This window comes from Oncorhynchus gorbuscha, linkage group LG24 (assembly GCF_021184085.1).
Source record: "Oncorhynchus gorbuscha isolate QuinsamMale2020 ecotype Even-year linkage group LG24, OgorEven_v1.0, whole genome shotgun sequence".
NCBI lineage: Eukaryota > Metazoa > Chordata > Actinopteri > Salmoniformes > Salmonidae > Oncorhynchus > Oncorhynchus gorbuscha.
The window spans coordinates 43,890,307-43,914,722 of record NC_060196.1 but is presented as its reverse complement, the minus strand read 5'-3'; the positions used below and the strand labels follow the sequence as shown (position 1 = coordinate 43,914,722).

The 24,416-nt window shown below is 46.9% G+C and overlaps 2 protein-coding genes across 2 annotated transcripts; both read right to left on the bottom strand.

Moving 5' to 3' along the window:
• Positions 1-352: 352 nt before the first annotated feature.
• On the bottom strand, positions 353-3,770 carry LOC124012249 (biotinidase-like). The gene is made up of 8 exons (XM_046325723.1): positions 3,696-3,770; positions 3,105-3,278; positions 2,826-3,016; positions 2,766-2,773; positions 2,366-2,535; positions 2,027-2,287; positions 1,066-1,290; positions 353-629 (listed from the first exon to the last, which is right to left on the bottom strand). The coding sequence occupies exons 1-8, from the start codon at positions 3,768-3,770 to the stop codon at positions 363-365; spliced, it is 1,371 nt and encodes a 456-aa protein (XP_046181679.1). The 3' UTR covers positions 353-362.
• Positions 3,771-6,907: 3,137 nt separating this feature from the next.
• Positions 6,908-14,809, bottom strand: LOC124011966 (biotinidase-like). Its single transcript, XM_046325251.1, has 6 exons — positions 14,549-14,809; positions 14,027-14,176; positions 13,772-13,938; positions 8,666-8,843; positions 7,727-8,587; positions 6,908-7,283 (listed from the first exon to the last, which is right to left on the bottom strand). The coding sequence occupies exons 1-6, from the start codon at positions 14,789-14,791 to the stop codon at positions 7,017-7,019; spliced, it is 1,866 nt and encodes a 621-aa protein (XP_046181207.1). The 5' UTR covers positions 14,792-14,809; the 3' UTR covers positions 6,908-7,016.
• Positions 14,810-24,416: the final 9,607 nt, after the last annotated feature.

Sequence of the window (24,416 nt, the reverse complement as noted above, 5' to 3'; positions counted from 1 at the left end):
TCATGGCTTTAGAAGCTTCTGATTGACTCAAATGATGTCAATTAGCCTATCGGAGGTGTACCTGTGGATGTATTTCAAGGCCTACCTTCAAACTCAGTGCCTCTGCTTGAAATCATGGGGAAATCACATTTTAAAAGATTGACCTCCACAAGTCTGGTTCATCCTTGGGAGCAATTTCCAAACGCCTGAAGGTACCATGTTCATCTGTACAAACAATAATACACAAGTATAAACACCATGGGGACCACGCAACCGTCCTACCGCTCAGGAAGGAGATGCGTTCTGTCTCCTAGAGAACAAAGAGGTTGGAGAACATTGATTTACTTTATTTTCTCTTTCGCAGACTCACACACACACGCACCCTAGTCCTGGTCGTACACCCTGCCGTAGAGACATGCAGTCACCAGTCCAACGGACATCCCTGAGTGTTCCATAGTCACTCGACCATCTGTGGTCTTCTCGATCCGGTCGGGTCCATCTACAACCATGCCACTACCTAGCAACGATGGGTAAACGTAACGCGTTCCAAACTTCCCCTCCAACCGGTAGTCCAGTCTAGACTCTGCCTCCTCCACTCCCTTTCCACAGGAGCTGACCTCTGACCCCGAGCACTGGACCAACGCACACACCTGGAGGGGGAGGAGTTAATCATTAATGCCATGATCCAACTATTGACAAATCTGTCGATGTGCCCTTGAGCAAGGCACTTAACCCTAATTGCTCCTGTAAGTCGCTATGGATAAGAACATCTGCTAAATTACTCAAATGTAAATGTAAGATCACAGCTGTAGAATAAAAAAATTAAAACATTGCATGTATACATGAACACAGGATCCCTACCAGTTCCAAATGTTAGTTGTAATCAGGGTTGGGGTCAATTTCAATTCAGAAAGTAAACAAAATTCCAATTCTACATTTCCTCATTAAGAAGCATTGAAGAGATTTGGAATTTACATTTCAGTGTACTTCCTGAATTTGAAATGGAATTGACCCTAACCCTGGTTGTATTGCATGCATGTAATGTAAATGTTTCTCCCTACCTGCAAGGTGAAGCATCCCGCAAACGTGTGATTGCCAGCAGAACACCCCTAGAGCATAGAGCTCCGTATTGCCACCCTGTGTGGACCGTTGGTATTGCAGGTGGCAGCAGAGCAGACCGTCACACAAAGTCAGCTGGCCCTCTGAATCAAGCAGCAAGGCGAAGAAGAACAGGTCACCCACCATAAAGGAATTGAAAGGGGGAGGGAGTGGGAGAGAGGGAAGGAACTGCGGCATAGGGAGGTTCACCATCTACTGTCTCCCCCTACCCCTTTACCTCACCCTGTCCTCCTGTCTCTCCCTTTCCCTCACCCTGTCCTCCTGTCTCTCCCTGCCCCTTTTCCTCACCCTGTCCTCCTGTCTCTCCCTGCCCCTTTCCCTCACACTGTCCTCCTGTCTCTCCCTGCCCCTTTTCCTCACCCTGTCCTCCTATCTCTCCCTGCACCTTTTCTTCACCCTGTCCTGTCTCTCCCTGCCCCTTTTCCTCACCCTGTCCTCCTGTCTCTCCCTACCCCTTTACCTCACCCTGTCCTGTCTCTCCCTGCCCCTTTTCCTCACCCTGTCCTCCTGTCTCTCCCTGCCCCTTTCCCTCACCCTGTCCTCCTGTCTCTCCCTGCCCCTTTTCCTCACCCTGTCCTCCTATCTCTCCCTGCCCCTTTTCTTCACCCTGTCCTGTCTCTCCCTGCCCCTTTTCCTCACCCTGTCCTCCTGTCTCTCCCTACCCCTTTTCCTCACCCTGTCCTCCTGTCTCTCCCTGCCCCTTTGCCTCACCCTCTCCTCCTGTCTCTTCCTGCCCCTTTTCCTCACCCTCTTCTCCTATCTGCCCCTTGACTCACCCTGTCCTCCTGTCTCTCCCTGCCTTTTACCTCACCCTGTCCTCCTGTCTCTCCCTGCCTTTTGCATCACCCTGTCCTCCTGTCTCTCCCTGCCCCTTTGCCTCACTCTCTCCTCCTGTCTCTTCCTGCCCCTTTGCCTACTTCTGTGTTGCCAGCCAGTCACTGTCCAGTACAGGTATCCTCAACACCAGCAGCTTCCCCTCTGGCTCCCCAGGGTGGTGGAAGGCGTGGTGATAGAGGGAAGTACTAGGGGTGAAGATGCCGCTGCCCGTCATAGCCTTGCTGTCATGCCTGAGGTTAGCCGCCAGCAGAGTGACGTTAGCTCCCAGACTGACACCTCTCTGGATCTGAACCGCTGTTAGTAGAGGAAGCAGATTCATCCAGGCTGTGGGGAAGATCATCTGTCTGATACCCTGAGAGAGATGAAGACAAACATAAGACTTGATGAATTCATTTGCATCCATATTGAAACATTGTGCAACTTTGTGTACCTTCTCCAGTAGTCTGACAGTAGGGTCGTGAAACAGGATGTCAAAGCAGGTGAACACTCCAAACCGTCCAGCGAACGGCGTGTCAAAGGTCACCACCTCTAGTCTGGGCGGGGTATCGAATTCTTTCTCGAAGAACAGGTTTTGTTTGTGGTAGCGAGCCGCCAGGGAACCTGCAGTGAATGGGAAAACTAAATGTATTTTCATCTATATAACCCAAATCCTTGTGTAAAAGTAATACAATTATTATGCAAATAAAATAAAGTCCTATAGAGAATGGTTGCTGATAGGGTGCGCATAGGATGAAAAGCAAAAACATAATTCCAAGACACTCCTGTATAACTAAAAAGCTTTTGGAAATCAATTCCCCTATTCCAAGAGAACCTCTGGAAGTTTAGAATACCTGTAGTGCTCCCTGTACAATAAATTATTTTCTCACAGGATCAAGAAACGTATTTAAAACAGAAACAACCCATTTACCACCAACCTGAAGACTACATCAGTGTTGAACTGCCAGCGCCCATCAGGGGGGCAGGGAGTTTGAGAGGGGTCAAGGTGGGGGTGAGAGGTCAGAGGGCAGGGCTGGAGGTCAGGCATGTTTGCCACCAGGTACAGTTGGTGGTGTCGAGCCATGCAGCTCAAACTCTGGAGGACCTGAGAGAGAACAGGGCAGAACACACATTAAAATTGATGACATTAGACAGGGATGGTGGTAAGTAAAGGTGCATGTGCGTGTGAATACCTCAGTGTGATTGTGTCTGTCAGGTTGTGTACAGGGGTTCCAGTCCTCAGTCAGTGGGTCAGGGATGGTCTCTAGGTAACCAGAGATGGACAGACGACTGAAGTTGAACCCATGGATACCGTCTTCTGGAAATACTATGATCTGAGCCCCCTGGAAGAGAGTCAGAGAGAGTGTCTATGTTTGCTTTGGCAATGTATAACACTTTCCATGCCAATGAATCCTTTTAAATTAGAAAGACCGAGACGAGGAGAGAGAGCAAGAGAGAGGGACGTGGAGATTGTTTCCCTGTGTTATGAATAGAGTGAGGACTGATGAATACGAGTTCAACGATTCATTGAACAAATATACTGAAAAAAATATGCAACAACTTCAAAAATGTTACGGAGTTACAGTTTATAGAAGGAAATCAGTCAATGAAAATAAATACATTTGGATCTATGGATTTCACATGACTTGGCAGAGTTGCTGCCATAGGAGGTCGGTCATAGGTCCACCCACTTGGGAGCCAGTTACACCCACTGGGATGCCAGGCCCAGCCAATCAGAATGATTTTGCCCCAACAAAAGGGCGTTATTACAGACAGAAACACACCTCCGCACCCCCTTCAGACAATCCAGCAGGTGAAGAAGCCAGATGTGGAGGTCCTGGGCTGATGTGGTTGCACATGGTCTACAGTTGTGAGGCCGGTTGGATGTACTGCCAAATTCTCTAAAACAACATTGGCTGGTCTGGGGGCGTGTTCTCCTGTGTCAGCCCATGCAGTACTGCAGCATGATCGCTACTGGGCAGCAGTTCACTATTGCCGTAGCTGAATCAGAATTAGTTAGGTAACATAGATACAGTGCCTTGTGAAAGTATTCGGCCCATTTGAACTTTGCGACCTTTTGCCACATTTCAGGCTTCAAACATAAAGATATAAAACTGTATTTTTTTTTTTGTATTACACACAGGTGGATTGTATTTATCATCATTAGTCATTTAGGTCAACATTGGATCATTCAGAGATCCTCACTGAACTTCTGGAGAGAGTTTGCTGCACTGAAAGTAAAGGGGCTGAATAATTTTGCACGCCCAATATTTCCGCTTTTGATTTGTTAAAAAAGTTTGAAATATCCAATAAATGTCGTTCCACTTCATGATTGTGTCCCACTTGTTGTTGATTCTTCACAAAAAAAATACAGTTTTATATCTTTATGTTTGAAGCCTGAAATGTGGCAAAAGGTAGCAAAGTTCAAGGGGGCCGAATACTTTTGCAAGGCACTGTAAATAAGATGTTTTATTTAGTTTATACTTGTTGTTAGAATGTCTTCTTTTGGACTATACTGTTGGCAGTTGCATTTTCCTCTCTCTTCTCTAGGGAAAAGTCACTTGGGGCCCAGTGAGGGGAGAGGGTCAGGCTTGTCTTTTACATGTCTGGTAATAGGCAGAATATCAGAAAGGGAGAAGTCAGGTTTGAACATTGTCTTCATAATGAATATATCTGTGAAACCATGTGAAGGGCTCCACTATGTCTGTACTCCAGTCATTTCCTCCTTTTCTCATTGGGGGGAGGAGTATGGCAGTGTCTGGAACCATTGTATATCCCCTCTAATGTTGCACTTATCTTGAGATAGTATAGGACCTAGAGGCTCACTACTCTCCAGGACTTTGTCCAGGAGGGGGCTATTTGAGATGGGAGTATCTCGAATTGACAATTGATATATGCCGTTGGATGAGGTAATGTTTCGGTAAATCGAAGTACCAAGAACGAGAAGTAGAACCTTGTCTTAGAGAGCAAACTGAACGATAAGTTATAGCTAATGCTGTCCGTCTATGGGATACTTCTCTCTCAAGTAAAAGTCTTTCTTTGTGAACAGTTCCTAAGATCTCAGTTGCCATTATGTTGACACTCTCAGAATTCATTTATAGACACTTAATTGATCTGAGAGTCACAGGGCTATGTTGAAGCTCATATTATTAAAAGATGAAGTTTTAAAGTATAACTCTGACTTGTGTGTGGTTTGTAAACTCGCCTTTCACTTAGTAATACAGGAAATGACCATACTATACATATCAGGGAGATGGTTAGAGGATGCGACATTGTGTCTGCCCATTATGGCGTCTGTGAGAGCTTGGTGTCGAGGTGACTAGTATGGGCTATCTCCCTGAAGTTTCTTTTAGGTTCACTCACGCGTGGGTACAGCTAGAGGTGCAGTTGTAAGCTAGCAAGAAATGTGAATCATTTTCTAGATAGCTATGCTGCACTTGAACGACTTATTCACAGTTAGCACATATCTTGGTTGTCAATAAAAACTGTATTTGGCATCACTCAAATGGTAGGGAGGGCAGGCAGGCAAGTTCCCATTCAGTTGTCAAATCGTGGGTTGGGACCAATGATATGTATACACCCTGGATGACTGACAGGGGCACTTTATTGAAGCCGCCACGCACCCATCTTGGCACTCCTCAATTGTAAAAAATACAATATAATTTCCTGTATATGCTATATAAACAGTAGTGTTGTGTGGGTAAAATCACTGGGGAAGCCATGCCAGACAATTTTTATATTACAACCTACTGTACGTGTTGTGATAATTGTGGGGTAAATTCAATTGATTGGACATGATTTGGAAAGGCACACACTTGTCTATATAATGTCCCACAGTTGACAGTGCATGTCAGAGCAAAAACCAAGGAATTGACCGTAGAGCTCCGAGACAGGATTGTGTCAAGGCACAGATCTGGGGAAGGGTACCAAAAAAATTCCACATCAAATCAAATTCTATTTGCAATATATGAATGAGTGATGGCCGAACGGCATAGGCAAGATGCAGTAGATGGTATCGAGTAAAGTATATACATATGAGATGAGTAATGTAGGGTATGTAAACATTTTTCCTTGACCTGAAAGCTCCTACACTTTGTTTTCCTCCGGTATTGAACACAGTTTATCCTGTCTTAAATGTTAGTGATTATTTACGTTAAATACCAAAAGGTGTATTAGGAAAGTTTGTTTGAAATGTTTGGACAAAGATAACAGGTAACTTATGAGATATTTTGTAGTCATGTTGCGTGAGTTGGAACCGGTGTTTTTCTGGATCAAACGCGCCAAATAAATGGACATTTTGGATATATATCAACGGAATTAATCGAACAAAAGGACCATTTGTGATGTTTATGTGACATATTGGAGTGCCAACAAAAGAAGCTCGTCAAAGGTAAGGCATGAATTATATCTTTATTTCTGCGTTTTGTGTCGCTCCTGGCGGGTTGAAATATGATTGTCTGTATTTGTTTGCTGGGGTGCTGTACTCCGATAATAGCATCGTTTGAGTCACTGAGTAAGAAGGTAGGCCTTGAAATACGTCCACAGGTACACCTCCAGTTGACTCAAATTATGTCAATTAGCCTATCAGAAACTTCTAAAGCCATGACATCATTTTCTGTAAATTTCCAAGCTGTTTAAAGGCAAAGTCAACTTAGTGTATGTAAACTTCTGACCCACTGGAATTGTGATACAGTGAATTATAAGTGAAATAATCTGTCTGTAAACAATTGTTGGAACATTACTTGTGTCATGCACAAAGTAGACGTCCTAACCGACTTGCCAAAATTAATTTGTTAACTTGAAATTTGTGGAGTGGTTGAAAAATGAGTTTTAATGACTCCAACCTAAGTGCATGTAAACTTCCAACTTCAACTGTATATATATATATTTTTAAAGTGAATCACATTTTTATTTGGGGTACCCCTGTACCCCAGTTTGGGAATAGCTGCTTTAGATGATACAGAAACGGTACAGAGAACAAAGAGGTTGGAGAACATTTATTTACTTTATTCTCTCTCTCTCTCTCTCTCTCTCTCTCTCTCTCTCTCTCTCTCTCTCTCTCTCTCTCTCTCTCTCACACACACTTTCACACTCACACACGCACCCTAGTCCTGGTCGTACACCCTGCCGTAGAGACATGCAGTCACCAGTCCAACGGACATCCCTGAGTGTTCCATAGTCACTCGACCATCTGTGGTCTTCTCGATCCAGTCGGGTCCATCTACAACCATGCCACTACCTAGCAACGATGGGTAAACGTAACGCGTTCCAAACTTCCCCTCCAACCGGAAGTCCAGTCTTGACTCTGCCTCCTCCACTCCCTTTCCACAGGAGCTGACCTCTGACCCCGAGCACCGGACCAACGCACACACCTGGAGGGTGAAGGATTAATCATTAATCATTGATACCATGAGACGACTAAGTTAAAAATCTGCCAATGTGCCCTTGAGCAAGGCACTAATTGCTAATTGCATCTGTAAGTAGCTCTGGATAAGAGCATCTGCTAAATTACTAAAACTGAAAGGAACTTGTAGAATGGTAGACTTATATAAAAAAAAAGTAAAACATTGCATGTATGCACAAGGCAGGATCCCTACCAGTTCCAAATGTAAGCTGTAATCAGAGTTGGGGTCAATTCTATTTCAATTCCAGTCAATTCAGAAAGTAAACCAAATTCCGAATTTTCCTCATGAAGACGCATGAAGAAAATTTGAATTTAAATTTCAGTGTACTTCCTGAATTGACTGGAATTTAAATATAATTGACCCCAACCCTGGTTGTAATGCATGCATGTAATGTAAATGTTTCTCCCTACCTGCAAGGCGAGGTGTCCGTCAGCCGTGTGATTGCCAGCGAATGCCCCTAGAGCATAGAGCTCCGTATTGCCACCCTGTGGGGACCGTCGGTACTGCAGGTGGCAGCAGAGAGGACCGTCACACACAGTCAGCTGGCCCTCTGAACCATGCAGCAGGACGAAGGAGAATGGGTCACACATCATAGAGGAGATGAAGTTAGAGGGGGATGGGGAGGGATTGGGAGAGAGGATAGGAAGAGAAGCAGAGAGAGGTTCACTCTCACACTCTCCTCCTATCTCCCCCTGCCCCTTTGCCTCACCCTCTCCTCCTATCTGCCCCTTTGCCTCACCCTCTCCTCCTATCTGCCCCTTTGCCTCACCCTCTTCTCCTATCTGCCCCTTTGCCTCACACTCTCCTCCTATCTCCCCCTGCCCCTTTGCCTCACCCTCTTCTCCTATCTGCCCCTTTGCCTCACCCTCTCCTCCTATCTCCCCCTGCCCCTTTGCCTCACCCTCTTCTCCTATCTGCCCCTTTGCCTCACCCTCTCCTCCTATCTGCCCCTTTGCCTCACCCTGTCCTCCTGTCTCTTCCTGCCCCTTTGCCTGCTTCTGTGTTGCCAGCCAGTCACTGTCCAGTACAGGTATCCTCAACACCAGCAGCTTCCCCTCCTCTGGCTCCCCAGGGTGGTGGAAGGCGTGGTGATAGAGGGAAGTACTAGGGGTGAAGATGCCGCTGCCCGTCATAGCCTTGCTGTCATGCCTGAGGTTAGCCGCCAGCAGAGTGACGTTAGCTCCCAGACTGACCCCTCTCTGGATCTGAACCGCTGTTAGTAGAGGAAGCAGATTCATCCAGGCTGTGGGGAAGATCATCTGTCTGATACCCTGAGAGAGATGAAGACAAACATAAGACTTGATGAATTCATTTGCATCCATATTGAAACATTGTGCAACTTTGTGTACCTTCTCCAGTAGTCTGACAGTAGGGTCGTGAAACAGGATGTCAAAGCAGGTGAACACTCCAAACCGTCCAGCGAACGGCGTGTCAAAGGTCACCACCTCTAGTCTGGGCGGGGTATCGAATTCCTTCTCGAAGAACAGGTTTTGTTTGTGGTAGCGAGCCGCCAGGGAACCATCAGACCTGCAGTGAATGGGAAAACTAAATGTATTTTCATCTATATAACCCAAATCCTTGTGTAAAAATAAAACAATTGTTCATTTTAAAAATATATATTTTTAAGACCTATAGAGAATGGTTGATGGTTGAGAATGGTTGAAAGCTCTTCTTAACAGTAAAGCAAAAACTGTCATGTTTGTCATTTATTATCTTGTCTTGTCCCTGTGCTTCCCATTCTATTCGTTTCCCTCTGCTGGTCTTATTTGGTTCTTTCCCTCCTTCTAGCCCTCTCTCTCCCCCTCCCTCTCTCACTCTCTCGCTCTCTCTTCTCTCTATCGTTCCGTTCCTGCTCCCAGCTGTTCCTATTCCCCTAATCATCATTTAGTCTTCCCACACCTGTTCCCGATCCTTTCCCCTGATTAGAGTCCCTATTTATTCCTTTGTGTTCCGTTCCTGTGCCGTCGGTTCCTTGTTTTGTATTCACCATGCTGTGATTGCGTTTCGCCCTGTCCTGTCGTGTTTTTTGCCGTGATTGTGTATCACCCTGTCCTGTCGTGTTTTGTGCCTTCATCAGACGCTGCGTGTGAGCAGGTGTCTCAGTCGACTACGGCCTGCGCCTACCCGGCGACCTGCAGTCTGTGGCCGCTTCTCCAGTTGTTTTCCCCTCTACAAATCTAGAGGATTTCAGTTATTCCGTTTTGAACATTAATAAACTCTGTTTCTGTTAAGTCGCGTTTGGGTCCTCTTTCACCTGCATGACAGAAGGAACCGACCAAGGAATGGACCCAGCGACTTCAGACGCTGTTTACACTGCCGTCAAGATCCAAGGAGCCATGCTCGGCAGACACGAGCAGGAATTGTCTGCTGCTCGCCATGCCGTGGAGAACCTGGCCGCTCAGGTTTCCGACCTCTCTGGACAGTTCCAGAGTCTACGTCTCGTGCCACCTGTTACTTCCTGGCCTGCCGAGCCTCCAGAACCTAGGGTTAATAACCCACCTTGCTACTCCGGGCAGCCCACTGAGTGCCGCTCCTTTCTCACGCAGTGTGAGATTGTGTTCTCTCTCCAACCCAACACATACTCTAGAGAGAGAGCTCGAGTTGCTTACGTCATTTCACTCCTTACTGGCCGGGCTCGAGAATGGGGCACAGCTATCTGGGAGGCAAGGGCTGATTGCTCTAACAAATTCCAGAACTTTAAAGAGGAGATGATTCGGGTTTTTGACCGTTCAGTTTTTGGTGGGGAGGCTTCTAGGGCCCTGGCTTCCTTATGCCAAGGTGAACGGTCCATAACGGATTATTCCATTGAGTTTCGCACTCTTGCTGCCTCTAGTGAGTGGAACGAGCCGGCGCTGCTCGCTCGTTTTCTGGAGGGACTCCACGCAGTGGTTAAGGATGAGATTCTCTCCCGGGAGGTTCCTTCAGATGTGGACTCTTTGATTGCTCTCGCCATCCGCATAGAACGACGGGTAGATCTTCGTCACCGGGCTCGTGGAAGAGAGCTCGCATCAACGGTGTTTCCCTGCTCCGCATCGCAACCATCTCCCTCCGCTGGCTTTGAGACTGAGCCCATGCAGCTGGGAGGGATTCGCATCTCGACTAAGGAGAGGGAACGGAGGATCACCAACCGCCTGTGCCTCTATTGCGGAGTTGCTGGACATTTTGTTAATTCATGTCCAGTAAGAGGCCAGAGCCCATCAGTAAGCGGAGGGCTACTGGTGAGCGCTACTACTCAGGTCCCTTCATCTAGATCTTGTACTACTATGTCGGTCCATCTACGCTGGACCGGTTCGGGTGCTACATGCAGTGCCTTGATTGACTCTGGGGCTGAGGGTTGTTTCATGGACGAAGCATGGGTTCGGAAACATAACATTCCTTTCAGACCGTTAGACAAGCCTACGCCCATGTTTGCCTTAGATGGTAGTCATCTTCCCAGTATCAAATTTGAGACACTACCTTTAACTCTCACAGTATCTGGTAACCACAGTGAGACTATTTCTTTTTTGATTTTCCGTTCACCGTTTACACCTGTTGTTTTGGGTCATCCCTGGCTAGTATGTCATAATCCTTCTATTAATTGGTCTAGTAATTCTATCCTATCCTGGAACGTTTCTTGTCATGTGAAGTGTTTAATGTCTGCCATCCCTCCCGTTTCTTCTCTCCCTACTTCTCAGGAGGAACCTGGCGATTTGACAGGAGTGCCGGAGGAATATCATGATCTGCGCACGGTCTTCAGTCGGTCCCGAGCCAACTCCCTTCCTCCTCACCGGTCGTATGATTGTAGTATTGATCTCCTTCCAGGGACCACGCCTCCTCGAGGTAGACTATACTCTCTGTCGGCTCCCGAACGTAAGGCTCTCGAGGATTATTTGTCTGTGTCTCTTGACGCCGGTACCATAGTGCCTTCTTCTTCTCCGGCCGGGGCGGGTTCTTTTTTGTTAAGAAGAAGGACGGTACTCTGCGCCCCTGCGTGGATTATCGAGGGCTGAATGACATAACGGTTAAGAATCGTTATCCGCTTCCCCTTATGTCATCAGCCTTCGAGATTCTGCAGGGAGCCAGGTGCTTTACTAAGTTGGACCTTCGTAACGCTTACCATCTCGTGCGCATCAGAGAGGGGACGAGTGGAAAACGGCGTTTAACACTCCGTTAGGGCATTTTGAGTACCGGGTTCTGCCGTTCGGTCTCGCCAATGCGCCAGCTGTTTTTCAGGCATTAGTTAATGATGTTCTGAGAGACATGCTGAACATTTTTGTTTTTGTCTATCTTGACGATATCCTGATTTTTTCTCCGTCACTCGAGATTCATGTTCAGCACGTTCGACGTGTTCTACAGCGCCTTTTAGAGAATTGTCTCTACGTAAAGGCTGAGAAGTGCTCTTTTCATGTCTCCTCCGTTACTTTTCTCGGTTCCGTTATTTCCGCTGAAGGCATTCAGATGGATTCCGCTAAGGTCCAAGCTGTCAGTGATTGGCCCGTTCCAAGGTCACGTGTCGAGTTGCAGCGCTTTTTAGGTTTCGCTAATTTCTATCGGCGTTTCATTCGTAATTTCGGTCAAGTTGCTGCCCCTCTCACAGCTCTTACTTCTGTCAAGACGTGTTTTAAGTGGTCCGGTTCCGCCCAGGGAGCTTTTGATCTTCTAAAAGAACGTTTTACGTCCGCTCCTATCCTCGTTACTCCTGACGTCACTAGACAATTCATTGTCGAGGTTGACGCTTCAGAGGTAGGCGTGGGAGCCATTCTATCCCAGCGCTTCCAGTCTGACGATAAGGTTCATCCGTGCGCTTATTTTTCTCATCGCCTGTCGCCATCTGAGCGCAACTATGATGTGGGTAACCGTGAACTGCTCGCCATCCGCTTAGCCCTAGGCGAATGGCGACAGTGGTTGGAGGGGGCGACCGTTCCTTTTGTCGTTTGGACAGACCATAAGAACCTTGAGTACATCCGTTCTGCCAAACGACTTAATGCCCGTCAAGCTCGTTGGGCGTTGTTTTTCGCTCGTTTCGAGTTTGTGATTTCTTACCGTCCGGGTAGCAAGAACACCAAGCCTGATGCCTTATCCCGTCTGTTTAGTTCTTCTGTGGCTTCTACTGATCCCGAGGGGATTCTTCCTTATGGGCGTGTTGTCGGGTTGACAGTCTGGGGAATTGAAAGACAGGTTAAGCAAGCACTCACGCACACTGCGTCGCCGCGCGCTTGTCCTAGTAACCTCCTTTTCGTTCCTGTTTCCACTCGTCTGGCTGTTCTTCAGTGGGCTCACTCTGCCAAGTTAGCTGGTCATCCCGGTGTTCGAGGCACTCTTGCGTCTATTCGCCAGCGCTTTTGGTGGCCGACTCAGGAGCGTGACACGCGCCGTTTCGTGGCTGCGTGTTCAGACTGCGCGCAGAAGAAGTCTGGTAATTTTTTTCTGCTTCTGCTCCTGGTCTTGCTGGGTCTCAGTCTGTTCCCTGCCATCGCATCTCTCCTGTTCTTGTCCCTGCCCTTGCTGTGTCTCAGTCTGTCCCTAGTTCTCATTTTTTTTTTTTTAGAGTAGTACCCTAGTTTCCCTTTTTATCGTTTTCGTTACGGTCCTGAGGAGAGGAGTTGGGTTCTTTCTCGGGACGTGCTGGACCGTTTGATCTATGATTTCCTCCGTTGCCGCCAGTGTTCCTCCTCGAGAGCGCCAGGAGGCGCTCGGTGAGTGGGGGGTACTGTCATGTTTGTCATTTATTATCTTGTCTTGTCCCTGTGCTTCCCATTCTATTCGTTTCCCTCTGCTGGTCTTATTTGGTTCTTTCCCTCCTTCTAGCCCTCTCTCTCCCCCTCCCTCTCTCACTCTCTCGCTCTCTCTTCTCTCTATCGTTCCGTTCCTGCTCCCAGCTGTTCCTATTCCCCTAATCATCATTTAGTCTTCCCACACCTGTTCCCGATCCTTTCCCCTGATTAGAGTCCCTATTTATTCCTTTGTGTTCCGTTCCTGTGCCGTCGGTTCCTTGTTTTGTATTCACCATGCTGTGATTGCGTTTCGCCCTGTCCTGTCGTGTTTTTTGCCGTGATTGTGTATCACCCTGTCCTGTCGTGTTTTGTGCCTTCATCAGACGCTGCGTGTGAGCAGGTGTCTCAGTCGACTACGGCCTGCGCCTACCCGAAGCGACCTGCAGTCTGTGGCCGCTTCTCCAGTTGTTTTCCCCTCTACAAATCTAGAGGATTTCAGTTATTCCGTTTTGAACATTAATAAACTCTGTTTCTGTTAAGTCGCGTTTGGGTCCTCTTTCACCTGCATGACAAAAACATGATTCCAAATCACTTCTGTATAACACTAAAAAGCTTTAGGAAATCAATACAAATGCAATATCATGTAATTCCCCGTATTCCAAGAGAAGTTTAGAATACCTGTAGTGCTCCCTGTACAATAAATTATTTTCTCACAGGATCAAGAAACGTATTTAAAACAGAAACAACCCATTTACCACCAACCTGAAGACTACATCAGTGTTGAACTGCCAGCGCCCATCAGGGGGGCAGGGAGTTTGAGAGGGGTCAAGGTGGGGGTGAGAGGTCAGAGGGCAGGGCTGGAGGTCAGGCATGTTTGCCACCAGGTACAGTTGGTGGTGTCGAGCCATGCAGCTCAAACTCTGGAGGACCTGAGAGAGAACAGGGCAGAACACACATTAAAATTGATGACATTAGACAGGGATGGTGGTAAGTAAAGGTGCATGTGCGTGTGAATACCTCAGTGTGATTGTGTCTGTCAGGTTGTGTACAGGGGTTCCAGTCCTCAGTCAGTGGGTCAGGGATGGTCTCTAGGTAACCAGAGATGGACAGACGACTGAAGTTGAACCCATGGATACCGTCTTCTGGAAATACTATGATCTGAGCCCCCTGGAAGAGAGTCAGAGAGAGTGTCTATGTTTGCTTTGGCAATGTATAACACTTTCCATGCCAATGAATCCTTTTAAATTAGAAAGACCGAGACGAGGAGAGAGAGCAAGAGAGAGGGACGTGGAGATTGTTTCTCTATGTGTGTTGTGATGGAACAGTAACGTGCCAGAAAGGGGTAAATGGAGCTGTAAAGCTGTTAACTCAAGAACTTCAGATTGATGTTTATCCTCCTGGTCAAAGGTACGTCTGATCCAGTCCTCTAGAGCTTATCTGCAGGGTGTGCAGGCTTTGTTCCAGGCCTGTATTAACAAATCTAGTTGTATTCATTGAAAGAGAAGACATTCTCCCAGTCCCTCCCACAGATGTACCTACCTGTTCCGCTGCCCGCGCGGCCTGCTCCTCATAGACCTTCAGGTTCCTCATCATGTGCTCGAGTGCCGCGGCCCGAGACAGAGGCACATGCGGCTCTGGGTTCAGAATCACCTTGTGCTCGTAGACTGCGGCCACGTAAGATGGACCGGGAGTCCCCTCTGTCCTGTCCCCAGCCCGGGATAACATTACCGGGGACAGATAGAGAACAGCAACCACCACTGCCAGGAGGACACGGAGGGACATGGCGGAATGACCAGTGCCCAGGAACTTCTGACTTTTTATAGAGGACCAATGAGTACAACGAGTTCAATGGTCACAGTCCAAATTCTCAACATTCGTACCTTGAGGCGGGTCATCTCTCCTCATCCTTAGGGTTACAGCAGTTCACAACACACTCTCCATTCGCTAACAGTTTTACATACACACACACACAGAATAAAACGTGCACATTCACTCACACGCACACACACAAACTCAAGGTCACAGCTGGCACAACACACACACAGGCTAATGGCTACACACCCACGGAGTACATATACACCCACAGAATTACATTCACACACACAAACACAAACATTCATTCTTCTAAGTTCTTCCAGAGCCTAAATACACACCCGTTTGGGCCAAGATATTACAAGGACAGACACACTTAGTAAAATACACAATCACAGTACAGAGTGGTTGAGTAGTTGATGGGGAAAGAAAGGAATTGAGAAGTGCTGATGAAATGGATGGAGCTATGACTTTATTGATGAAATAAAAGAACATGCAGTGTTGTTGAAAATGAATAAACTATGACTTTATTGATGAAATAAAAGAACATGCAGAGTGTTGTTGAAAATGAATAAACTATGACTTTATTGATGAAATAAAAGAACATGCAGAGTGTTGTTGAAAATGAATAAACTATGACTTTATTGATGAAATAAAAGAACATGCAGAGTGTTGTTGAAAATGAATAAACTATGACTTTATTGATGAAATAAACATGTTATGGAAAATACTATGGGAGCTAAAAAAATATATATATTTGGTGAAGTTGGGGTATGTACTGAGTAGAGGAGTTTAGTAGGGATATTGATGTTCAATTGGGGAATGATGAGCTGTTATTGAAGACTGCGTTTTTAACCATTATTTTTCTATTATTGTAGTTGTATGATTAGATTTTAAAAATACATATCTATATTTGTATTAATTTATTACATGTTTCACCTTTTAGAAACATTTAGAAACTATTGTATTGTTTTATGAAGTTAAGACTACTTTTCCTTGTTATTAAAAGTGTTTCTCATAAAATGATATAGACATAGTGAAGTCCTAAGGTTTAGGTGAAAGCCCCGAGGGTATCTTGAATTTACATGTATAATGCTGGCATGAATTTGATAATAAACTAGAACTTGAATAAACGTTGCTTTGATGTTCCAAACCTGGAGTCGTCAAAGAGTCATACAAGTTGTTGTCTTACTTCTAATTCATTTGATCAATTGAGGATTTTGAGAATCTGATTAATTAATTGGAAATCATACATTTTAGAATAAAGGGACATGGTACCAGACTATAGTACTAGGACATTGGTAGGAGTGGAAGGATTTCATCTAGGCCTTGCCAGACAGGAGAGATTATCCTTATAATGTCTAAAGTGAAAGCTCTGACCTGAACAGCAGGAAGCATGTTAGGTTGAGGAGTTAGACAACATATAGTCCCTAGCTGTGGCCAGCCTGTTGATTAGGTTGAGGAGTTAGACAACATAGAGGCACTAGCTGTGGCCAGCCTGTTGATTAGGTTGAGGAGTTAGACAACATATAGTCCCTAGCTGTGGCCAGCCTGTTGATTAGGTTGAGGAGTTAGACAACATATAGTCCCTAGCTGTGGCCAGCCTGTTGATTAGGTTGAGGAGTTAGACAACATATAGTCCCTAGCTGTGGCCAGCCTGTTGATTAGGTTGAGGAGTTAGACAACATATAGTCCCTAGCTGTGGCCAGCCTGTTGATTAGGTTGAGGAGTTAGACAACATATAGTCCCTAGCTGTGGCCAGCCTGTTGATTAGGTTGAGGAGTTAGACAACATATAGTCCCTAGCTGTGGCCAGCCTGTTGATTAGGTTGAGGAGTTAGACAGCATATAGTCCCTAGCTGTGGCCAGCCTGTTGATTAGGTTGAGGAGTTAGACAACATATAGTCCCTAGCTGTGGCCAGCCTGTTGATTAGGTTGAGGAGTTAGACAACATATAGTCCCTAGCTGTGGCCAGCCTGTTGATTAGGTTGAGGAGTTAGACAACATATAGTCCCTAGCTGTGGCCAGCCTGTTGATTAGGTTGAGGAGTTAGACAACATATAGTCCCTAGCTGTGGCCAGCCTGTTGATTAGGTTGAGGAGTTAGACAACATATAGTCCCTAGCTGTGGCCAGCCTGTTGATAAGGTTGAGGAGTTAGACAGCATATAGTCCCTAGCTGTGGCCAGCCTGTTGATTAGGTTGAGGAGTTAGACAACATATAGTCCCTAGCTGTGGCCAGCCTGTTGATTAGGTTGAGGAGTTAGACAGCATATAGTCCCTAGCTGTGGCCAGCCTGTTGATTAGGTTGAGGAGTTAGACAACATATAGTCCCTAGCTGTGGCCAGCCTGTTGATTAGGTTGAGGAGTTAGACAGCATATAGTCCCTAGCTGTGGCCAGGCTGTTGATTAGGTTGAGGAGTTAGACAACATAGAGGCACTAGCTGTGGCCAGCCTGTTGATTAGGTTGAGGAGTTAGACAGCATATAGTCCCTAGCTGTGGCCAGCCTGTTGATTAGGTTGAGGAGTTAGACAACATATAGTCCCTAGCTGTGGCCAGCCTGTTGATTAGGTTGAGGAGTTAGACAACATAGAGGCACTAGCTGTGGCCAGCCTGTTGATTAGGTTGAGGAGTTAGACAGCATATAGTCCCTAGCTGTGGCCAGCCTGTTGATTAGGTTGAGGAGTTAGACAACATAGAGGCACTAGCTGTGGCCAGCCTGTTGATTAGGTTGAGGAGTTAGACAACATATAGTCCCTAGCTGTGGCCAGCCTGTTGATTAGGTTGAGGAGTTAGACAACATAGAGGCACTAGCTGTGGCCAGCCTGTTGATTAGGTTGAGGAGTTAGACAGCATATAGTCCCTAGCTGTGGCCAGCCTGTTGATTAGGTTGAGGAGTTAGACAACATAGAGGCACTAGCTGTGGCCAGCCTGTTGATTAGGTTGAGGAGTTAGACAACATAGAGGCACTAGCTGTGGCCAGCCTGTTGATTAGGTTGAGGAGTTAGACAGCATAGAGGCACTAGGCTCTGGGCATTGCCCTTATCACTGAGGTTGAGATATAGTTCCTAGCTGTGGCCAGCCTGTTGATTAGGTTGAGGAGTTAGACAGCATAGAGGCACTAGGCTCTGGGCATTGCCCTTATCACTGAGGTTGAGATATAGTTCCTAGCTGTGGCCAGCCTGTTGATTAGGTTGAGGAGTTAGACAGCATAGAGGCACTAGCTGTGGCCAGCCTGTTGATTAGGTTGAGGAGTTAGACAACATATAGGCACTAGGCTCTGGGCATTGCCCTTATCACTGAGGTTGAGATATAGTTCCTAGCTGTGGCCAGCCTGTTGATTAGGTTGAGGAGTTAGACAGCATATAGGCACTAGGCTCTGGGCATTAAGGCCCTTATCACTGAGGTTGAGATATAGTTCCTAGCTGTGGCCAGCCTGTTGATTAGGTTGAGGAGTTAGACAACATATAGTCCCTAGCTGTGGCCAGCCTGTTGATTAGGTTGAGGAGTTAGACAACATATAGTCCCTAGCTGTGGCCAGCCTGTTGATTAGGTTGAGGAGTTAGACAACATATAGTCCCTAGCTGTGGCCAGCCTGTTGATTAGGTTGAGGAGTTAGACAACATATAGTCCCTAGCTGTGGCCAGCCTGTTGATTAGGTTGAGGAGTTAGACAACATATAGTCCCTAGCTGTGGCCAGCCTGTTGATTAGGTTGAGGAGTTAGACAACATATAGTCCCTAGCTGTGGCCAGCCTGTTGATTAGGTTGAGGAGTTAGACAGCATATAGTCCCTAGCTGTGGCCAGCCTGTTGATTAGGTTGAGGAGTTAGACAACATATAGTCCCTAGCTGTGGCCAGCCTGTTGATTAGGTTGAGGAGTTAGACAACATATAGTCCCTAGCTGTGGCCAGCCTGTTGATTAGGTTGAGGAGTTAGACAACATATAGTCCCTAGCTGTGGCCAGCCTGTTGATTAGGTTGAGGAGTTAGACAACATATAGTCCCTAGCTGTGGCCAGCCTGTTGATTAGGTTGAGGAGTTAGACAACATATAGTCCCTAGCTGTGGCCAGCCTGTTGATAAGGTTGAGGAGTTAGACAGCATATAGTCCCTAGCTGTGGCCAGCCTGTTGATTAGGTTGAGGAGTTAGACAACATATAGTCCCTAGCTGTGGCCAGCCTGTTGATTAGGTTGAGGAGTTAGACAGCATATAGTCCCTAGCTGTGGCCAGCCTGTTGATTAGGTTGAGGAGTTAGACAACATATAGTCCCTAGCTGTGGCCAGCCTGTTGATTAGGTTGAGGAGTTAGACAGCATATAGTCCCTAGCTGTGGCCAGGCTGTTGATTAGGTTGAGGAGTTAGACAACATAGAGGCACTAGCTGTGGCCAGCCTGTTGATTAGGTTGAGGAGTTAGACAGCATATAGTCCCTAGCTGTGGCCAGCCTGTTGATTAGGTTGAGGAGTTAGACAACATATAGTCCCTAGCTGTGGCCAGCCTGTTGATTAGGTTGAGGAGTTAGACAACATAGAGGCACTAGCTGTGGCCAGCCTGTTGATTAGGTTGAGGAGTTAGACAGCATATAGTCCCTAGCTGTGGCCAGCCTGTTGATTAGGTTGAGGAGTTAGACAACATAGAGGCACTAGCTGTGGCCAGCCTGTTGATTAGGTTGAGGAGTTAGACAACATATAGTCCCTAGCTGTGGCCAGCCTGTTGATTAGGTTGAGGAGTTAGACAACATAGAGGCACTAGCTGTGGCCAGCCTGTTGATTAGGTTGAGGAGTTAGACAGCATATAGTCCCTAGCTGTGGCCAGCCTGTTGATTAGGTTGAGGAGTTAGACAACATAGAGGCACTAGCTGTGGCCAGCCTGTTGATTAGGTTGAGGAGTTAGACAACATAGAGGCACTAGCTGTGGCCAGCCTGTTGATTAGGTTGAGGAGTTAGACAGCATAGAGGCACTAGGCTCTGGGCATTGCCCTTATCACTGAGGTTGAGATATAGTTCCTAGCTGTGGCCAGCCTGTTGATTAGGTTGAGGAGTTAGACAGCATAGAGGCACTAGGCTCTGGGCATTGCCCTTATCACTGAGGTTGAGATATAGTTCCTAGCTGTGGCCAGCCTGTTGATTAGGTTGAGGAGTTAGACAGCATAGAGGCACTAGCTGTGGCCAGCCTGTTGATTAGGTTGAGGAGTTAGACAACATATAGGCACTAGGCTCTGGGCATTGCCCTTATCACTGAGGTTGAGATATAGTTCCTAGCTGTGGCCAGCCTGTTGATTAGGTTGAGGAGTTAGACAGCATATAGGCACTAGGCTCTGGGCATTAAGGCCCTTATCACTGAGGTTGAGATATAGTTCCTAGCTGTGGCCAGCCTGTTGATTAGGTTGAGGAGTTAGACAACATATAGTTCCTAGCTGTGGCCAGCCTGTTGATTAGGTTGAGTAGTTAGACAACATAGAGGCACTAGCTGTGGCCAGCCTGTTGATTAGGTTGAGGAGTTAGACAACATAGAGGCACTAGCTGTGGCCAGCCTGTTGATTAGGTTGAGGAGTTAGACAACATATAGTTCCTAGCTGTGGCCAGCCTGTTGATTAGGTTGAGGAGTTAGACAACATAGAGGCACTAGCTGTGGCCAGCCTGTTGATTAGGTTGAGGAGTTAGACAACATATAGTCCCTAGCTGTGGCCAGCCTGTTGATTAGGTTGAGGAGTTAGACAACATATAGTCCCTAGCTGTGGCCAGCCTGTTGATTAGGTTGAGGAGTTAGACAACATATAGTCCCTAGCTGTGGCCAGCCTGTTGATTAGGTTGAGGAGTTAGACAACATAGAGGCACTAGCTGTGGCCAGCCTGTTGATTAGGTTGAGGAGTTAGACAACATATAGTCCCTAGCTGTGGCCAGCCTGTTGATTAGGTTGAGGAGTTAGACAACATATAGTCCCTAGCTGTGGCCAGCCTGTTGATTAGGTTGAGGAGTTAGACAGCATAGAGGCACTAGCTGTGGCCAGCCTGTTGATTAGGTTGAGGAGTTAGACAGCATATAGTCCCTAGCTGTGGCCAGCCTGTTGATTAGGTTGAGGAGTTAGACAACATAGAGGCACTAGCTGTGGCCAGCCTGTTGATTAGGTTGAGGAGTTAGACAACATATAGTCCCTAGCTGTGGCCAGCCTGTTGATTAGGTTGAGGAGTTAGACAACATAGAGGCACTAGCTGTGGCCAGCCTGTTGATTAGGTTGAGGAGTTAGACAGCATATAGTCCCTAGCTGTGGCCAGCCTGTTGATTAGGTTGAGGAGTTAGACAACATAGAGGCACTAGCTGTGGCCAGCCTGTTGATTAGGTTGAGGAGTTAGACAACATATAGTCCCTAGCTGTGGCCAGCCTGTTGATTAGGTTGAGGAGTTAGACAGCATATAGTCCCTAGCTGTGGCCAGGCTGTTGATTAGGTTGAGGAGTTAGACAACATAGAGGCACTAGCTGTGGCCAGCCTGTTGATTAGGTTGAGGAGTTAGACAGCATATAGTCCCTAGCTGTGGCCAGCCTGTTGATTAGGTTGAGGAGTTAGACAACATATAGTCCCTAGCTGTGGCCAGCCTGTTGATTAGGTTGAGGAGTTAGACAACATAGAGGCACTAGCTGTGGCCAGCCTGTTGATTAGGTTGAGGAGTTAGACAGCATATAGTCCCTAGCTGTGGCCAGCCTGTTGATTAGGTTGAGGAGTTAGACAACATAGAGGCACTAGCTGTGGCCAGCCTGTTGATTAGGTTGAGGAGTTAGACAACATATAGTCCCTAGCTGTGGCCAGCCTGTTGATTAGGTTGAGGAGTTAGACAACATAGAGGCACTAGCTGTGGCCAGCCTGTTGATTAGGTTGAGGAGTTAGACAGCATATAGTCCCTAGCTGTGGCCAGCCTGTTGATTAGGTTGAGGAGTTAGACAACATAGAGGCACTAGCTGTGGCCAGCCTGTTGATTAGGTTGAGGAGTTAGACAACATAGAGGCACTAGCTGTGGCCAGCCTGTTGATTAGGTTGAGGAGTTAGACAGCATAGAGGCACTAGGCTCTGGGCATTGCCCTTATCACTGAGGTTGAGATATAGTTCCTAGCTGTGGCCAGCCTGTTGATTAGGTTGAGGAGTTAGACAGCATAGAGGCACTAGGCTCTGGGCATTGCCCTTATCACTGAGGTTGAGATATAGTTCCTAGCTGTGGCCAGCCTGTTGATTAGGTTGAGGAGTTAGACAGCATAGAGGCACTAGCTGTGGCCAGCCTGTTGATTAGGTTGAGGAGTTAGACAACATATAGGCACTAGGCTCTGGGCATTGCCCTTATCACTGAGGTTGAGATATAGTTCCTAGCTGTGGCCAGCCTGTTGATTAGGTTGAGGAGTTAGACAGCATATAGGCACTAGGCTCTGGGCATTAAGGCCCTTATCACTGAGGTTGAGATATAGTTCCTAGCTGTGGCCAGCCTGTTGATTAGGTTGAGGAGTTAGACAACATATAGTTCCTAGCTGTGGCCAGCCTGTTGATTAGGTTGAGTAGTTAGACAACATAGAGGCACTAGCTGTGGCCAGCCTGTTGATTAGGTTGAGGAGTTAGACAACATAGAGGCACTAGCTGTGGCCAGCCTGTTGATTAGGTTGAGGAGTTAGACAACATATAGTTCCTAGCTGTGGCCAGCCTGTTGATTAGGTTGAGGAGTTAGACAACATAGAGGCACTAGCTGTGGCCAGCCTGTTGATTAGGTTGAGGAGTTAGACAACATATAGTCCCTAGCTGTGGCCAGCCTGTTGATTAGGTTGAGGAGTTAGACAACATATAGTCCCTAGCTGTGGCCAGCCTGTTGATTAGGTTGAGGAGTTAGACAACATATAGTCCCTAGCTGTGGCCAGCCTGTTGATTAGGTTGAGGAGTTAGACAACATAGAGGCACTAGCTGTGGCCAGCCTGTTGATTAGGTTGAGGAGTTAGACAACATATAGTCCCTAGCTGTGGCCAGCCTGTTGATTAGGTTGAGGAGTTAGACAACATATAGTCCCTAGCTGTGGCCAGCCTGTTGATTAGGTTGAGGAGTTAGACAGCATAGAGGCACTAGGCTCTGGGCATTGCCCTTATCACTGAGGTTGAGATATAGTTCCTAGCTGTGGCCAGCCTGTTGATTAGGTTGAGGAGTTAGACAGCATAGAGGCACTAGGCTCTGGGCATTGCCCTTATCACTGAGGTTGAGATATAGTCCCTAGCTGTGGCCAGCCTGTTGATTAGGTTGAGGAGTTAGACAACATAGAGGCACTAGGCTCTGGGCATTGCCCTTATCACTGAGGTTGAGATATAGTTCCTAGCTGTGGCCAGCCTGTTGATTAGGTTGAGGAGTTAGACAGCATAGAGGCACTAGGCTCTGGGCATTGCCCTTATCACTGAGGTTGAGATATAGTTCCTAGCTGTGGCCAGCCTGTTGATTAGGTTGAGGAGTTAGACAGCATATAGGCACTAGGCTCTGGGCATTGCCCTTATCACTGAGGTTGAGATATAGTTCCTAGCTGTGGCCAGCCTGTTGATTAGGTTGAGGAGTTAGACAGCATAGAGGCACTAGCTGTGGCCAGCCTGTTGATTAGGTTGAGGAGTTAGACAACATATAGGCACTAGGCTCTGGGCATTGCCCTTATCACTGAGGTTGAGATATAGTTCCTAGCTGTGGCCAGCCTGTTGATTAGGTTGAGGAGTTAGACAGCATATAGGCACTAGGCTCTGGGCATTAAGGCCCTTATCACTGAGGTTGAGATATAGTTCCTAGCTGTGGCCAGCCTGTTGATTAGGTTGAGGAGTTAGACAGCATATAGGCACTAGCTGTGGCCAGCCTGTTGATTAGGTTGAGGAGTTAGACAACATAGAGGCACTAGCTGTGGCCAGCCTGTTGATTAGGTTGAGGAGTTAGACAACATATAGTTCCTAGCTGTGGCCAGCCTGTTGATTAGGTTGAGGAGTTAGACAACATAGAGGCACTAGCTGTGGCCAGCCTGTTGATTAGGTTGAGGAGTTAGACAACATAGAGGCACTAGCTGTGGCCAGCCTGTTGATTAGGTTGAGGAGTTAGACAACATATAGTTCCTAGCTGTGGCCAGCCTGTTGATTAGGTTGAGGAGTTAGACAACATAGAGGCACTAGCTGTGGCCAGCCTGTTGATTAGGTTGAGGAGTTAGACAACATATAGTTCCTAGCTGTGGCCAGCCTGTTGATTAGGTTGAGGAGTTAGACAACATATAGTCCCTAGCTGTGGCCAGCCTGTTGATTAGGTTGAGGAGTTAGACAACATATAGTCCCTAGCTGTGGCCAGCCTGTTGATTAGGTTGAGGAGTTAGACAACATAGAGGCACTAGCTGTGGCCAGCCTGTTGATTAGGTTGAGGAGTTAGACAACATATAGTCCCTAGCTGTGGCCAGCCTGTTGATTAGGTTGAGGAGTTAGACAACATATAGTCCCTAGCTGTGGCCAGCCTGTTGATTAGGTTGAGGAGTTAGACAGCATAGAGGCACTAGGCTCTGGGCATTGCCCTTATCACTGAGGTTGAGATATAGTTCCTAGCTGTGGCCAGCCTGTTGATTA